Raw genomic sequence first — 19,221 nt, 5'->3', positions numbered from 1 at the left:
CGCATATGGATGGGCATCCTGGCCAGGAAGGAGGATGGTTCCTTAAGTAGATGGGAGGACAGCCATATCCCACCATAAAAAACAGGACGAAGATCATTCTATATTGCCTAGAAGAGAGGCAGAAGATGCCTGTGACAGAGTGGAAACACTGGCATCCTGGCTGGGTTAGATCCAGGAATAGTACCTGGCTGGGAGGCCCATATAATGGAAGGACTGGGCAGGACAATTGATTTGGTACATTTCCTCCCCCAGGATGTTTGGTGGCAACCTCCCTGGTTTAAAGTTCCCACACCGACTCCCACAGGGCATGCTGGAACCTGTAATGCAGCCCTGTGATGTTCTGTGGGGGCTGTCAGGGGGAGCAGAAGGGGTTAACAACCCCAAATGACCCAGAAGTACTTCCATTGGGCTATGCCCTAGATAAAAGAGGCCACTCAACCTCATCCAGGTGGGTCAGAGTCGGGTGGAAGTGGCCAAAGCTCACCTGCAAGGTGTAGAGGAGGAGACAAGAGAGGGAAACTGAGGAGAATTGTGTGTATTGTGTTATTGGACAGGACTTGTGTCTGTGAGGTTGTGTCTGGGGTTTGGGCTCTCTGCTGCCCCCTGGTGGATCACAATAAGTTTAAATATTTCACAGTCAATCCCTCACTTCTAGGGCAAATGTGATTATAAAGACTTACACCAAGTATAGCTGTAGGGGCATTTAAAACTTTAAGAAAAAAAACTCACAATTAAATGCTATCTATTTTACATCAATTTATTTATTATTGATTTATTTCATTAACACCATGACATATATTAACCTCATATGAGATTTCTTTTTTATTAAAGAGCAGGATCATTCACTCCTTGGTCACAATGGGCACCTGCTGTCTAGACACAGAGAACCTCCAGTTCTACAGTTAAGTAGCCTTATCAAAGTGAATTTAGGTTGTACTTTATACATTTTCTTCTAACTTCAATGACATTGTATACTGCATAATGAGTATTATCAAGCAGTACACTTGATGCCTGCAAAAGCCTTCAGAAGAAAAGTTATAGTTGCTAAACCAAAAGGGAGCAAAGACATGCTGAGAAGTATTCCTTAAGACAGTGGAGAAATCGATAATACATACAATGAAGGTAAAAAATACATGGCCTTTTAGTCATGAGAAATCAATTTAATTTATTTTTGGTATTTAGCTTCTAGATGTTGTATATGTCCAATCTGTACATTCTTAAGTTGCAACCTGCAGTCCAGCAGGAGAATATGACTGCCAAGAAAGCCGTGATGCTAATGCTCACTGCAAATGCACTCACTAGAGTCTCCTGAAGTCTTTTTAGACTTTTGTACTGTAGCTAGAAACCAGTGGAGGATTTTTGTTTTTTGTTCTGCAAAAGTATTTTACAACCCCTTGATTTAAAGTCAATTAAAGTAATGTGTCACATTAGAAAGGCAAGGTCCAAACACAACAGCTTTTAGCATCAACCCTGGATGTGACACAAGAGCTAAAGATTGATGACAATATAAGTAATACTGTTGAATATTTAATATGAATGAAGAGATTCCCAACCTCTGCTTATGTATACATTTGTACAAATATGACCAAAATATTTCTGTTTATCAGGGGAATCACTCAGTAATAAATTTAGCACCTTTCACAGTTGCTACCATACCATCATTGGAAATTTTAGAAAAGAAATGAAAATAAAATACAAAAAAAAAAACTGAATAACAGATTAAAAAAAGGGATTTTGTCTTTTTCAGTATTTATGTAAATTTAGCCGATTCTTATTCAAAATAAAATATAAACATTAAAAAAGTCAAAATCTTTCAAATACTAGTGTTATTGAACTAATGATAGAATTTCCCATGTTATGAATTAATATGAATTTTTTTGGATTAGAAAATATCTTGAAAAATTTCAGTTATCACATCATAAAAACACACCATACTGTATATGAAAAAGTTTGGGAACCCCTCTTAATTCTTTGGATTTTTGTTTATCATTGGCTGAGCTTTCAAAGTAGTAACTTCCTTTTAATATATGACATTCCTTATGGAAACAGTAGTATTTCAGCAGTGACATTACGTTTATTGGATTAACAGAAAATAGATAGATAGATAGATAGATAGATAGATAGACAGATAGATAGATAGATAGATAGATAGATAGATAGATAGATAGATAGATAGATAGATAGATAGACAGATAGATAGATAGATAGATACTTCATTAATCCCAAAGGGAAATTCACATAATCCAGCAGCAGTATACTGATACAAAGAAATAATATTAAATTAAATAGTAATAAAAATGAAAAAAATTAAAATACAAATATTTAACCAAACCAAATATGCAATATGCATCATAACAAAGTTAGACAAGTACATAAATTTGGGCACCTGTTATACTAAGGTTGTTATAATATTAACAATTGTGTCACTGTATCTGTTTTAGATCTCTTTAAATGTATTTTTCATTCTTTTTCTGTATAACATGCCATGAAGAGCTGAGCCAGCTTTAGCACAGGGTGTCAACTTTCAGAAGTGCTGGGATAGGCAAAGCATAAAGATAGACAAGAACAGCTGTTGTCAGCCCTAAAAGGCCTAAGTGTTATATGATCTGACTATCTGCTGCTTAGCCTAAGTTTGTCTACCTTGTTTGGCATTGTACTGGGGGATGTGGTCGTGTGGACACAATATAAAAGAACACTGAAACCTTGCCAAGCTTTGAAGACCTGCGGGAGTGTAAGACATAGACTCCAACGCCACCTCTGTTGTGACAGAAAAAAGCCATTTCTACACGAACAAATCCCCGTGGTTAGAAAAGAAATGTGACTGGTCTTCCCTGTCATTTTAAAGAAACGTAAGCCGCATTAAACAAGAGGGATATCGCCGTTATACTTTATACTTATTTAACTAAAGGGTTATTAAAACGCCGCAATATAAAAGAACATATTTCCACGGAGCTAACACTCCCATCGGAAACAGCACCCCAACAGAGATATTACATCAATACTTAGTTGAGCCTCCTTTTGCAAATATAACAGCCTCTAGACGCCTCCTATAGCCTTTGATGAGTGTCTGGTTTCTGGATGGAGGTATTTTTGACCATTCTTCCATACAAATTCCATCCGTTTTCCAACCCGCTGAATCCGAACACACGGTCACGGGGGTCTGCTGGAGCCATTCCCAGCCAACACTGGGCACAAGGCAGGAACCAATGCCAGGCAGGGTGCCAACCCACCGCAGGACACACACAAACGCACCCACACACCAAGCACACACTAGGGCCAATTTAGAATCGCCAATCCACCTACCCTGCATGTCTTTGGACTGTGGGAGGAAACCGGAGCACCCGGAGGAAACCCACGCAGACACGGGGAGAACATGCAAACTCCACGCAGGGAGGACCCGGGAAGCGAACAGTTAAATTTGATGGCTGCCGAGCATGGACAGCATTCTTCAAATCATCCCATAGATTTTCGATGATATTCAAGTCAGGGGGCTGTGACGACCATTTGAACTGTGTTTTGAGTCTTTGTCTTGTTGGAATATCCAACCCCTGCGTAACTTCAACTTTGTGACTGAAGCTTTAACAAGGGCCCCAGTCCCTGAACTAGCCACACAGTCCCACAGCATGATGGAACCTCCACCAAATTTGACAGTAGGTAGCAAGTGTTTTTCTTGGAATGCGGTGTTCTTCTTCCACCATGCAAAGCGCTTTTTGTTTTGACCAAATAACTCAATTTGTGTTTCATCAGTCCAAAGCACTTTGTTCCAAAATTAATCTGGCTTGACTAAATAAGCATTTGCATACAACAAGTGACTCTGTTCATGGCGAGAGTGCAGAAAGGGCTTCTTTCTCATCACCCTGCCATACAGATGTTCTTTGTGCAAATTGAGCTGAATCGTAGAACGATGTACAGATACACCATCTGCAGCAAGATGTTCTTGCAGGTCTTTGGAGGTGGTCTGTGGGTTGTCTATAACCATTCTCACAATCCTGCGCATATGCCAGTCCTGTATTTTTCTTGGCCTGCCAGACCTGCTGGGTTTAACAGCAACTGTGCCTGTGGCCTTCCATTTCCTGATTACATTCCTTACAGTTGAAACTGACAGTTTAAACCTCTGAGATAGCTTTTTGTAGCCTTCCCCTAAACCATGATACTGAACAATCTTTGTTTTCAGATCTTTTGAGAGTTGCTTTGAGGATTCCATGCTGTCAGTCTTCAGAGGAGAGTCAAAGGGAAGCACAACATGCAATTGACCATCTTAAATACCTTTTCTCATGATTGGACACACCTGTCTATGAAGTTCAAGGCTTAATGAGCTAATCCAATCGATTTGGTGTTGCAAGTAAACAGTATTGAGCAGTTACATGCATTCCAATCAGCAAAATTACAAGGGTACCCAAATTTTTGCACAGCCAGTTTTTCACATTTGATTTAATTTCATACAACTAAATACTGCTTCACTAAAAATTTTGTTCGGAAAACACCCCAGTACGCAGATGTTCCTAGGAAAAGAAAGACATACCACTGTTATCTTTTTTGTTGAAAGTGGAGTAAATTGTTATGCAGGCTGAGAGGGGTTCCAAAACATTTTCATATGACTGTATATGGTAATATGGCAAAACGGTACCAGCGTTTTTTAATGCTCTTTTATCTTTGTTTATTTATTATTAAAAAAAAATATGTACATACCTTATCTTCAGATACATTTGCATTAAATCCACAAGCACTTATTATATTTGGAAATATCTTTGACCATCCCTTTGCTGTACAGTTTTTGCTTATATTGCCTGCAAAGAAAATTGTATAATTTTATTAAATAGCTCACATGACTATGGATTTCATGCATCTTTGTATTTCTTACACTAAAAATAGAAATAGAATGTATTAATCCCAAATTATATATATGAATTTCCCCTTGGGATTAATAAAGTATCTATCTATCTATCTATCTATATATACTGTATATATATTTATATATATATACAGTATATATATATTTATGAAAATACAGTATGTACTGTATATATATATGTATATATATATATTGTCACACACGTGCACATGGGAGGCAGCTAAAGGGCTTGAGTAAGGGCAGTTCCAAGAGATATCGGGATGTGGCAGAGTGCACTGACTCTTTTTCTCCCTTGCCTGCAGACCATTCACGAGAGATTCCACCTGGTCATTTTGACATCACTTCCAGGACTGAGCCTATGGAAGGAGACCTTGACGGCTCCGGCCCCTGTGATGTCACGTCCGGGCTTGAACCAATGGCTGAAGACCTTCATGAGCCCGACCCTTTTGACTTCATTTCCTGTCTTCCCCATTAAAAACCTCCACCTTTTCCCTATTCCCTCAGTTCTGTTTTGGACTCGGTTTTTGTGCACATCAGTGCTGTATCCATTTAATCAACTTTGCAGCCAGGAAACCAATTATGCAGGTGGCTGCCCCAAACCTTTGTATGACTCTGTGTTGAGTTTGTGACTATATATATATATATATATATATATATATATATATATATATAAAATACAGGTATACTGTGACAGACTGGTGGAGCAGACATATACAGAGGCAGTACCACGGTCCATGAAAGTTGTAGTTCTGTAACTCAACCCTGTTGGGTGCCATGGAGGCCAACAAGGGGAGCTGCAAAGCCCTACCTTGTGGGGCTATCACCAGACCTAGTTATCGTGCCACCTAGAGTACTCCCAGTGCAGAATAAAAGGAGCCAACTGAATTAATTTAGGGAGCCAGAATCGGGAGGGGGAGGACGACGAAGAAGCTTGCCAAAGGATAAGTGGATGAGGAAGAAGCAACAGAGACAGAGAAGAAGAAGAAAAGAAAGTGCCATTGTTGTTGTGCTTTACTATGCTTGGTGCTTGTGTACTGTGCTGTGCAGCTGTGAAATGAACAAAAGGGTTTTAAAACGCGTGTGTTGCTGGACTTATGCTTGGTGTCTGTCAGTGTCAGATATGGGAAGCCGGCATGCCCCCTGGAGGCCACAATACCTATATTGATGGTTATTTTCTGATTATTCTAAATTGACCAGTTCCCAGTTAATGTTTCCCAACACAATAAATGGTATTGAAATGCACATTCTAAATTCATGCTAAAATGGTGTGAAAAGTGTTAATTACAAATACTGTAAACATCCATCCATCCATTTTCTAACCCGCTGAATCCGAATACAGGGTCACGGGGGTCTGCTGGAGCCAATCCCAGCCAACACAGGGCACAAGGCAGGAACCAATCCTGGGCAGGGTGCCAACCCACCACAGGACACACACAAACACACCCACGGGCCAATTTAGAATCCCCAATCCACCTAACCTGCATGTCGTTGGATTGTGGGAGGAAACCGGAGCGCCCGGAGGAAACCCACGCAGACACGGGGAGAACATGCAAACTCCACGCAGGGAGGACCCGGGAAGCAAACCCGGGTCCCCTAACTGCGAGGCAGCAGCGCTACCACTGCGCCACCGTGCCGCCCCTACTGTAAACAGGCTTATGGAATTATATATACATTATTTAATTTTAAAATTTGACATTTTTGTCTATCAATCTATACTCAATAACCCATAATGACAAAGTGAAACATTTTTAGAAAAGTTTGCAGACCCTTTTCCATGGCACTCCAAAGTGTGGTCAGGTGCAACCTGTTAGCTTTAGTAATCCTTCAGGTGCATCTAGAACTTGATTCGATTCCACCTGTGGCAAACTCAATTGAGTTGATATCATTTAGAAAGGAATACAACTGTGAATACAAAGACCCGCAATTCATGCTGCATGCCAGGACATAAACCAACCCATGATGTATTTAGTGACAGGTAGGATCTCTTTTAAAACAGCCTGAATTTGAAATGAGCCATTGCTTCAACAAGGTTCTAGAAACACTCCTTCAAGGTTTTGTCCATGCTAACTGAATGGCATCACACAGTTGCTATAGATTTTCAGCTATGCATTTGCATTGCATGCAACCCATTCCACCTCCTTAGACTTTTTCTACTAAATTGAGGTATGCAGACTAGGTAGGTGACTGGAGCAAACTGAAGTCAGTGTCTTGTTTGCGCAATCAATTTGATGTAAATTATTTATTTAAAAATTGCTAGACTAGCCATAGAGTAATGCACATGGTAGCACACATGCTTACACTTAACTGGTATTCATGATGTGTGCCAAGAAAACATTCCCAAAACTACTACACTACCACCAACAACCTATTTACTGACACAAGGCCGAATGGACCCTTGGATTTATTTTATTATACCTTGTTTAAACTTACTATCTCCATGTCGCAGGAAGAATCAAGATTTGTCATATTAGACAACTTTTTCCAGTCTTCCTTTGTTCAGTTTTGATGATAACATGCCCATTGTAGCTGCATCTTCCTGTTAAAAGCTGAGTTAAAACAGAGTTATAACCCAGAAAAGTCTTCTGATCCTTTAGCTTATCTCTCTTTAGGTATGAAGAGCTGTGTATTCAGGGATGCCCTTCTGCGCAGCAATGTTGTACGGAGCAGTTTTTTGAGTATTTGTGACATTTCTGTTAGTTTAAATGAGTCAGATCATTCTCCTTGACATCTTGCATTGTCAAAGTGTATTCACCAATACAACTGCTTGTCACTGGACACTTTTGTTTATCACACCACGTTTTGTAAAATACACTGTGTGTGAAGGTCCCAGGAGTTCAGTTGTTTCTGAGATGCTAGAATGACCATGTCTGGCACCAGCAATCGTAACACAATCCGAGTTGCCATTTTAATGTTTGCTCAAAAAGCCACTAAACTTTCTGCAATCCCTGCATCCATCCTCTCTCTCTCTCTCTAGTATATGCATACTATGTATACCTGCATATATATAATGTATATATGGTATGCTACATTTCTGGAAATTTGAAAGCATTACTGTACATCCACACAATATATTTTATTGTAGAACGCAGAAGAGAATATATTTAATTTGGAACATAAAAGGAGTAGAGCTGTGGGCCAAAAGTCTCAGAGTCCCTAGAGGACTAGTCACTTTTCATGTTTGAAATTGGCCCCCGTAATTGAGAGAGAGTGACAGAAAGAGTATCAGCTCGCTTCACTGCATCCACACCATATCAAAGCGAGCTTCATTAAGAGTAGTATGTTCAGTTCAGCACCCCTCCAGACATCACTTTTTGTTACTTATGGCTGTGTAACAAATAGGGAGACTGGTGTTTCCACAGTTCTGAACCTGACCCTGAATATATGTTTACCTTATTATGTTTTGTATATACTTTTAAATATTTCTACGGTTTCTTTTGGAAAGATAAAAAGATAAAATGCTAATTGTAAGGCAGTGATGTTAGCTGTGCACTGTTCTGTTTGGTGGTTGCTGTTTTGGATTGTGTATTGTGGTGAGAAAACTTAACTTGTTTTACCTGGCAGACTCTTAAAAAAGCAAGAACATTATAGAATGAATTGTTAAAGCAACACCAATATTCAAAGGACAGCACCAATGGACAATAATAAACAATTAATAGAATCTTTGTATTATTGTTAATTTCTCTTCTTTTTCTACTGCCAGTGAAATCCTGGTGTTTTTCCTCTGCCTGTTTCTATAAATGCATTTTCAATGTGTTTGACAGAGAATGACATGTATGGTTTACTGGAAATTGTAGTTCATTTTGGAGAAGACTTGAGAAAGCAGGCTAGTGCTGTCTGCTGAATTTAAACACCATATACAACAGACACCATGCTTGTGTCAGTGTTGAATGTGCAGCAGAAACTGTGAATGAAAAACATAGTTTATTCCAAAAAGATTGTTACATCAGTCAGTGAGGCAGGAATAAAGCTTGTAAACCGACATGTCAGCGTGTGCCTTGCAGAGTGTGCAATGTCTCACACAGTAGGCCACATTTCATTGACCTGCAGCTAATGCTGGTGTTTATAACTTGACACCTTGATACAATACAGTAGCTTACATTTACACTATATTTTAAAAATAGGTTTAAAAAGATTGTTCCATTTTGTACTTGAATTTTAGGTTAGAAAGGTAAATCACACTTCTCCCACTGAATGTTTCCTTCCTGTTGACTCTTTCAAAATGAACCAACTAAACAGACCTCTTAATTAAGATACCTGTGAAGTGCATATTTGTGAAAAAAAAAAACTGACTCCTTAAAATTGTGTAGGAATTAAGAAAAAGTGACAGATTTTTGTATCAAATTTAAAAATTGTCTGAATAGTTACATAAAACAATCACAGACGCAGAATACAAAACTGTGAAATATATGGGAACCATTTTCTTATAATAGCCTATTTAACACTGAGGTAGGTTAAAACGAATACTCACACAAATGGATAAAAAAATCTTTGAACTCAAAATAAAATACTAAGCAGCTATATTTTACAAAATATGCCTGATGTTAGGGGAATTTGTGAAAATACAATCTTAATAAAATGTGCTCAATGTGTACATGAGGCTGGCAAAAGTCTTTGCTTTCTTATTCAGCAGTTGACTTGAATTTGGTGCTATCTGCTTGTGTTGCAACAAACTGTGTTAAGGCCTCAAATATAAAAAACACGTTGCCAGTTCAAACAAATATCAAATAGCCACATCATGTAGTAAACACTGTTATCAAATATTCTAAGTGTCAAATAAAAATCATCGTCTCTAAGGTTGACCACTGTGGTGTTATGGGTCCACAGCTCGTTGAGAAAAGGCCATTCATTTTAAATAAATAATCACCGCACCCGAGGCGGCTTCGTGAGGGGGCAGTTGTCGATGTGGGCGAAAAAAAAAAATGGAGAGAGAAAGGAAAGGAGAGGACGGAGGTTACCGGGAGCAGGAGAGGAAGCAGGCGGTGCGTGAGTGTGGTGAGCGCGCGATCGAGCGCTCGTGGGCAGCTGCAAGGAAGCTGGGTGTTAGGCCGACACCCAGGCGCTTGAGTTGAGGTTGCTCTCGCTGAGCGACCATGTAGCGGGAGTGATCAGGTGAAAGCGACGGGCCGCAGAGAAGCCGCGGAAAGGCAGCGGAAGTCGGGAGGCTTGGTGGTGGAGTCCCCAACGTGGGCGACCTGGCCGTTGGTGGAAACCAAGTTCTCCGAGGCTGGGATGAGTGCCATACCGGAGCCAGGGATCGGGAGGTCTCCAGTCTCGCGAAAGTGTAGAGGAGGGCAGCTGCAGAGAGCGTCTTGCCTGCTGCTTGGCCCATACGGGATAAGCAGGTGAGACGCTAATAAACGATGCACCGGATTTGTTTGTTGTTTTAAGACTGCTTCCTAGAGAAGATTTTAACCTCTGGTTTTAAGGATTGTTTTTTTCTATTTATTGGTTTTACTCCCACGTTCTTTTATGGATTATTTATTGACTCTTTGAATGAACTGCACTATTTATTTGAACACTTGTTTTGTTGGTTTTTAAATAAAAGCACTACTCATTTTTGCACCACCCCTTGCTCAAGTGTTTATTTGCCTCCACTGACTAGCTCACTCGGTAACATTATCGACGGTGTTGGGTTCAAGGGTTCCCAAACAGCCATGGGAGCGTGGAGCCTGAACCCACATCGTCACAACCACATATTACTTGAAATGTATTCATTACTTGCTGTGGTACCTATCTAAGTGGGCTGAAATCTAAGCAATCAAAGTAGGCGTCATATTTTTTACTTGATACAGGGGTTGTAATACGCTCCGAATCCCTTTCCCTCACAGTGGCCTTTTCCTCTTTGGATAGAGTAGCCCATTTTTGCTGCTTCCCCTCAGAGTTGCTTGTTGAACTGACCAAAATTTATAGTCAAAGTGTTTTGCTGGGAAAATGTGTCAGTGGTCGCTATCACATTGGCCTTGTTTAGCACCTCTGGCCTAGTCATGTCGGAGCTTTGGTTTTTGATTTATCATTATTTTCACTCATCCATTACCCACCACACAAAGTTGTCAGTCATTAGCATTACAACTGTTAATCTCATTTATGTTGACCAAGCGGGTGCAAGAAATTAGCTATCACACTGTTGCTGTCAGCGTACAAAGTTGGCCGCATTTTGAATTTCCAGGAAAATATTCGGTAAACAAGGTCATCAGCGAACACTGCATATTCATTGTGAAAAAAGCTTTTGTGAGATTTGACAATCAACACTAGTCACGGTTTATCCAGGTTTTATCCATGGTTCAGATACAATTTATTTTTGTATTTTTTATGTTATTTTGTATTTTATTTTAACTATTTTATTTCTTTTCACTCTTTAAGCATATTGAATACTATGTTGTGTATTAATTATTTTATAATTGTTTATTATGCTAGTAATGTAGTTGTCATTGTTTTCTGCCTTGACCTCTGTATGTGGAGCCTCAGGAGGCTGGGCCACCTAGTGCTGCTGCTGCTGGGGAAGCTGCCAATAACATTCCTTCTTCAGCATTGTGATTGCTCCTATCATTTGGTTTGTGCTTTTCTTTTCTTTATATATTTTTATTTTTTTAATCTTCTTTAATAAATAACGTATGAAAATGTAAGAATTTACAGAAACATTGTCCTGATTCTGGACCACAGTTTTTTCTTAGTGTTCCTTTTTTTGGACAGTTTGCTTTCTAGTCTTTGCACTAACATTTGTCTTGTGTAGTTTGTAAGCTGGCCCATGATTTTGAGGTTATGCTGCTTTATTCGGTGACTCTTTAGATGTAAACCTGTGGTGAGAGCAGCTATGGCTTTTGTGTGTTTTTGAGGCCTGCACCTTTTTGAACTTGTCTTCTCAGTGAGTGTAAATTCTGCAAACAGAAACAAAATGCCATTCATGTTAAACTCAGGCTGCATTAGCAAAATATCTATGTGTTATCTTAAGATGTGATCTGTTCTTTATTATTTATATTAATCCTCTAAATAATGATGTTTCCACCTACAAAATATGGGTTGATTAAGTTAGTTTCAGACCACAAAGAACAGAGAAAAGTTAATGTGTGTATTCATTTCAAACAGGGTTTAGTTTAAAGTTTTACTCACAGACTGCTTAAATTGTTTATTTTCTTGTCAGTTGTTAATCAAAGTCCTGTTATACAGATCATTATTAAGATTGGGAATTATGGCCATTAGACTCCTCTTTTTAAATTTACATGTAAGTAAGCCAATTTCACAATTTTACATTCTTACACTTAAAGCCAATGGTGACCTGGACCCCATTTACGGTGATAATTAATATCTATACTTCAGAAACCTATCTTGTGATCACAATTTCAGATTTTCTTTTGATGCTAAAAATGTAAAGAATATTATTGCAGAAAGTGGATCTTTTAGCTACAGGGTGTCCAAAATTTGAAACCATAACTGTGTTAAAGCAACAAACACATCGGTGTAAAGTTTTGATTTGTTCTCAGAGTGAAAAAAAGAATTGTAATCCCTGAATAGCTAACTAATTTATCAAAAGAAGTCTATTTAAAAAAATAAGTGAAAGGCTTAATAAAAGCACACTTCACAAAAAAGGCATCATTAAGTATTAATTGAAAGCAAAAAAAAGTAAATCTCTTAAACAAAATACTAGCTAAAGGTCAAATAGCAGTAATTAAAATAGTGTTATTCTCATTCTTCCAAAAGGGCAAAAGTAGATAAGACAAAGGATTAAAGCTAGGAATAAAACTCCCATGTAACAAGACCCAATGCACAAGCCGTTAGCCAAAACAAAAAGAACAAAATAAAAAGATTTTATCCATAAACTTGGATGCTGTTCTACTTATCTTAAGAAGCATCATAATGACACAACTTCTCGCCGTGTTTTCTCAACAACAGACACCAGTGCCATAGTGACAAATATATTAATTGGCAGTGCCCACAAAAAAACAAGATGGCATTGTGATAAATCCAAAATATAATGGTAACATAAAATTAAAATTCTAAAATTAAAACAAGAGTAAAAAATGAAAGTGAAGCTAAGTTCTATAGGTTTCAAAGCCAAAGAAATTAAGTGCCAAAGAATCTAGAATAATTTAAAGAAAATATGCTAATATAACAATTCCCAGTACTTCAGTTTTAGATCAGTGGACCCAAACTTTATTTTTAAATACAGATAAAAAATATAAAACCTCAGTGTAGGAAGCTAAAAACACACATAGCTGGAACAGTTAAATGGGGATTGCAAATGCCATAAATAGGGGCTTAAATGGCAGCCCACCTTCAGTATTAGGAGGACTTCCCCCTTAGGCTCAACAAAAAGAGGAGGGAATGAAACAGAACAATTACAAAATAAGATGAAGATCATTGCAAAACTGTTACTAAATAAGGAAGTAATTAATACAAATAAATAGAAAAGAAATGGTTACAAACAATTTCATGAATGAAAAAATAAAATAATTACAAAATAAGTACAAAAGCTGAAAAATAAAAACTACAGCCAGGGACAGATGCCAAGTCGGAACCCAACACCAGACAGATGAAGCATATCCCAGTACGTTCCTATTAGTGCTTTGGTTTTATCCATATGTAAAACATTTGTTAGTTATTTGTCCATATTGGAAATAACTCTGACAGTCTGCTGATTCTCTGTCTATTATTTTCACCAAGCTGTTTTTCTTGGCCATGAAACAAAACATAAGAATGGGTGAATGATTTTGGCATCAGCAACACCTGACCTCCATATGATTATTGTAGTGTTAGCATGTACACTACCATCATGAACAATGGTGTGCATCCCCTCTATGACACACTAGCACTGAGTACTTTTAGCCAACAAATTATTAACACTACTGAGGCTCCAATACGACAACACACCTTTATAGTGCCTTACTGTGACTGCACTCTTATCATTAGCCAAGGCAGAGGTTTTCTTCTTTTTCTGTTATTGTTTGCATATATTTGCGGGGGTTGTTGTTTTTGGTATGTTGCATTTCTTGAGCTTCTCTAAAAAGCTAATATCCTCTTGGGATTAAAAAAGACTATCTAACGATTATATGAAGTCTGTAGCCAAGCAGGAATGTTTATCTATGTCAACCAGATTTTGACTTTCTTCATTGCGGTCTTCCTAGCATTCACTCCATCTTATAAAATGTAATCTAGCACACAGCAATCGTCAAAAACATAATCCTTCATTAGTCATGATTGTTCTACTTGCAAATGTTTGAAATGTGAAAAGAGCAGACTTTTTTCAAATATACCTGGTTTGCTGAAAAAGTTGCCAAACATTTTTGGGCAAGGGACAGTAACTGTTTCTCCAATAACAGCTGGTTTCCAGCAGGTAAGGTTATCCCACTTTCCTTCGCACCCTGGAATTAAAACATAAAAGTAAAGATTACAATAGAAAAGGCAAAGCACCATTTTCATAACAATACATTAAGTGACCTTGAATATTTAAGAATACTGTATATTAGCCTTATGCAGTGAACAGGTACCTTATTTGAAGTTGGTTTCCTGACTTGCTCCAGGTGCTGGTGTTGGCTATGGCCCTGGCAACATTGAATTGAATTAATTGTTTTTGATTAGATTTGTGTATGTACATGAATATGTATTGTGTGTAGATATTGTTCTTGTGATGTTAATATAACTGTAATATTTAATATTATATATTTAATATACTTATCTTATTTTATTACTAGACATTAAGCCCGTTACAATAACGGGCGCTAGAACAGTACTGCATAAACATTAGTAGGAACAGTCTATATTAAATGGCAAGGGACCTTGACCTCATTCTGTTTGTTGTCTTAATTTTTTTTTGTTAAAAATATTTTTGCAAGAAGCCTAATGTAAAATAATAATAATTTCATTATAGACAACATTTTTTGTAAATACTCTGTCTGAGTTCGGCAACAGTTTGCCTTGTTCAGGACCATCTACAACGTTGACAACAACATCTGTAAAACTTCAAACTCTTGATAATGCAACATATAACTGACCATGGCTGAATACTGGTTCTGGCAAGTAAATGCCAACTTTTTCTAAGGTTTGCCCTAGACCTTTATTAATTGTTATGGCAAAGGCTAATGTAACTGGAAATTGTCACCTTCTTATGGTAAAGGGTAAATTAGTAGAGGATGGAGCCAAATCAATACAGGGAATATTCTGACGCTCATTTTCTTTTTCTTCAATCGATCTATTTGCTTGTATTTTTCTTTGTCTTTCAGCCTTTCTTTTGTTGATGTTTACTTGCTGAGCTGACTGTTCTTCCTGGAAATGTTGCTTATATACGATTTGAGTGTCTGTGTCTTTTGTCCTACTTGACGCGTCCTTTTTTTGGGGTGGCATGTTATTAGTAGATAGTTAGTAAACATGCACAGGGCAGTATGTGTGGCGTCTCCCCAGCAACGGATTTTATGTGCGCGGCCGCGACTACCCAATCAGCACTCTCCCCAGCAATGATGTCCTTTATTTGCTTATCATGCGCGGCTGCAGCTACGCCATTCACTGTGTGCCCATCTTCCAGTGTGTGTGCGTCCAAGGTGCCGTGCGCATCGCACCATGCCCCGCGCATGCGCACTTCACCAGAAGACACACACACACGGACACCTGGACGCACACAGGGGTTTTATTAAAGAGGATTTAGATTATATTAAGAACAAAATGCAATAATAACAAAAATCTCAGCAAATACAATAATCTGTTCTGAAGAAAATCCATGAAACACAATATTCAATCCCACCTCATATGACAACAGAGTGAAGCTATTCTTCATATAAAATAAAACAACGTGCTTATGTTACAATTATATTAATGAATTATTGTCAAATTCTGAAAAGGTTCTGAAGATATCTGCATAAGAACAGCTGTATTTTTTCCAATTTGAGAGAATACTGAACATCGCTTTTTCATTTGGCTATAAAAGGTGCAGTAGGAGTCATCAGTTGAGGAAAATAATTATTTGTATGTACAGTATAATATTCTATAGCACAATGATATACCATCAGGAATTAAATATTACTGATACATCAGTAGGAACGATTTTAAACAGAAGGCTATATATAGATTTAAATATAGACCATTCTCAAAACATGTGACCTAGTGGTGACAGACCTCACAGGTTAGAACCTGCCCCGGGTACATTATGGACAGTTTTAGACAAAATATATGTGAATGTTGAATGATTTTGGATGAATGATGGTCTGCTTTGGTGCATTATGAACTATAGAAGAATGTATTTTTTAAATGATTGAATTACTTTCTTTTCCTAATATTTTTATCAAGATATCCCTTTGTTGACATACTCTGAAGGTGCTGTCTGAATCTTCATCCACACTAGTCAGTGTAACCTCAGGAATAGATATTGGTACAGTAATATGTGAAGTACGGGTTATTAAACCAGCGAATTTCCTTAAAGAGTGAAAATCAAAATTGTTGGGATCCCTTAAAATAAATTTAAAAATCATGTTATCATGTTATGTATCCCTAAGTGCTAATTACTAGGTTTGTGACAAAATTTAGCAGCTAGGTAGGGAGAGATGTATAGATAAGAGTATTCTAACTGATGAGGAAGGAGGAAGACCACATCCGTTAAATCTGGAGAATCTGAGGAAAAGGATGAATTGGATCTCCTTGCAGGTGTTAGAGTTTAAATATAAGGGGCATCATTTTAGTAATGAGAATGACATTGACTGCTAATACTGTGATGCCAACAGTGTCCAGGTTGGGAACAGCATGAGGGTAATTACATCCTTTTCCCAGTTAATATTTCTTGTTTTGAAAGCATTTTCTTTGCCTGTAAAAATTGGAAAATGAACTCATTGGTCCCGTTAGGCTCCAAGAGCGCAATGTTGCAGTGTACTGTTTTTCAATAAATAAGCCTGTAAATGCAATGCTCCCAAGAGGACTTCAATTCCCATCAGTCAACAGGAATGTACAGAAGCTGACAAAAGGATTTTGGATAGGCACATGCTTTAAAAAGAGTCAGAATTCATGAGAAAGAAAAGGGTAAGAGCAGAGCTGACGCACAAATGGTCTAAGTATGCTTGTGTTACAAAAGTAGCTGCTTTGTGTGATGCCAGTCAGAAGTACAAGGTAGTGCGGTTTTGGATTTGCAGACTGTTTATATGAATATGATGCTATCCTAAGTAAATGCATTTTCCATAGCTAATTTATTGTATATTCAACATTGTTCAGACAATGCTGAATCATTGATGGAACACCTGATTTTTATAGGATAATATGCACACTATATATAGTGGAAGGATCAAGCAAGTTGGGTAGGTTGCTTTAGACAAAATTTCTAATTTACATAAAGCAGAAAATGTGTGTCACTGGAATATTAAATTTGGGGTATAACAGTTTTAAATTACACAAGTACATAATCAATATAAAGATATCTAAAAAGAAAAGGTATGGTCGTGCACTGGTAGTGCTTCTTCCTTATAATAAGGAGCACGGGAATAACATCCAGGGTGCCCCCTACATGGAGTTTGCCTGCTATCCCCATGTCACTCTGAGGTTTTCTCCCACAGTCCAAATTCATGCAGGTTAGGTGATTTGTGTGCTTGTGTGTGAGTGTGTTCACCCTGTGATGGACTAATGCCCCATCCATCCATTGTTCTGCCTTGTGCCCTATGTTTGCTGGGATAGCCTCCAGCTGCACTGTGACCCTGCCCTGGAAAAGCAGGTTTAAAAGATGAATGGATGGACCCCTAAATATCATGATAAGCAGTGATTTCCATACATTAAAAATGGCATACGATAAAGAAGGTTGAAATAAGTGATTATCTTGCATCTACCTTAAAATGTGTCCTACATTCCATATCTTTAATAAATGGTCAAACACTGGGTTGTTAGTAAATTGAAAGTAATTGACAGTGCCTGGAGCAGGGAGTAAAGCTAATAGGATTTTGGGCAAAATTTTCTTTCCACTGCTAACCAAGCATGGTTTTATGGATTTCTGCCAATTTCCAACATCGTATTATATGAATAGTTTCAATTTAGCAATAGAACTGATTAGGTAGTTCCATGCCACACACAGCTTTAGATTTCTTAAAAATGTTGGCTGTTTTGAATTCTGCCCTGCATAATAATTTACTTTACTTTCAACAAAAAAATAACAGTGGTATGTCTTTCATTTCTTAGGAACATCTGAGTACTGGGGTGTTTTTCAAACAAAGATTTTTATTGAAGCAGTATTTAGCTGTATGAAATTAAATCACATGTGAAAAACTGGCTGTGCAAAAATTTGGGTACCCTTGTAATTTTGCTGATTGGAATGCATGTAACTGCTCAATACTGATTACTTGCAACACCAAATCGATTGGATTAGCTCATTAAGCCTTGAACTTCATAGACAGGTGTGTCCAATCATGAGAAAAGGTATTTAAGATGGTCAATTGCATGTTGTGCTTTCCTTTGACTCTCCTGTGAAGACTGACAGCATGGGATCCTCAAAGCAACTCTCAAAAGATCTGAAAACAAAGATTGTTCAGTATCGTGGTTTAGGGGAAGGCTACAAAAAGCTATCTCAGAGGTTTAAACTGTCAGTTTCACCTGTAAGGAATATAATCAGGAAATGGAAGGCCACAGGCACAGTTGCTCTTAAACCCAGGTCTGGCAGGCCAAGAAAAATACAGGAACGGCATATGTGCAGGATTGTGAGAATGTTTACAGACAAACTACAGATTGCCTACAAAGACCTGCAAGAACATCTTGCTACAGATGGTGTATCTGTACATCGTTCTACAATTCAGCGCAATTTGCACAAAGAACATCTGTATGGAAAAAGCTCATTTAGACAAGCCAGATTCATTTTGGAACAAAATGTTTTGGACTGATGGAGTTATGGAAAAATGGAGTTATTTGATTATAACAAAAAGCGCTTTGCATGGCGGAAAAAGAACACCGCATTCCAAGAAAAACACCTACTGTCAAATTTGTTGGAGGTTCCATCATCCTGTGAGACTATGTGGCTAGTTCAGGGACTGGGGCCCTTGTCAAAGTCGAGGGTTGGATGAATTCTCTATCTATCTATCTATCTATCTATCTATCTAATTCCACCCAATATCAACAAATTACTTCGGGATAATGTTCAAGCATCAGTCACAAAGCTGAAGTTACACAGGGGTTGGATATTCCAACAAGACAATGACCCAAAACACAGTTTGAAATCTACAAAGGCATTCATGCAGAGGGAGAAGTACAATGTTCTGGAATGGCCGTCACAGTCACCTGACTTGAATATCATCAAAAATCTATGGGATGATTTGAATCATCCATCAAATTTAACTGAACTGGAGAGATTTTGTATGGAAGAATGGTCAAAAATACCTCCATCCAGAATCCAGATACTCATCAAAGGCTATAGGAGGCGTCTA

General features: G+C 38.0%; 1 protein-coding gene across 1 annotated transcript in view; it reads right to left on the bottom strand.

Moving 5' to 3' along the window:
- The window catches only part of vipr2 (vasoactive intestinal peptide receptor 2), a 225,049-nt gene that overhangs the window by 113,211 nt on the left and 92,617 nt on the right, over positions 1 to 19,221 (bottom strand). The window contains exons 3-4 of the mRNA XM_039753602.1: positions 14,101 to 14,208; positions 4,690 to 4,787 (exon numbers count right to left, since the gene is read on the bottom strand). Of these exons, the coding sequence (XP_039609536.1) occupies positions 4,690 to 4,787; positions 14,101 to 14,208 (206 nt within the window). The remainder of the gene's footprint in view (positions 1 to 4,689; positions 4,788 to 14,100; positions 14,209 to 19,221) is intronic.

The sequence above is a fragment of the Polypterus senegalus genome, chromosome 5 (genome assembly GCF_016835505.1).
Source record: "Polypterus senegalus isolate Bchr_013 chromosome 5, ASM1683550v1, whole genome shotgun sequence".
Lineage (NCBI taxonomy): Eukaryota > Metazoa > Chordata > Cladistia > Polypteriformes > Polypteridae > Polypterus > Polypterus senegalus.
This window is presented reverse-complemented; position numbering and strand designations above follow the sequence as displayed.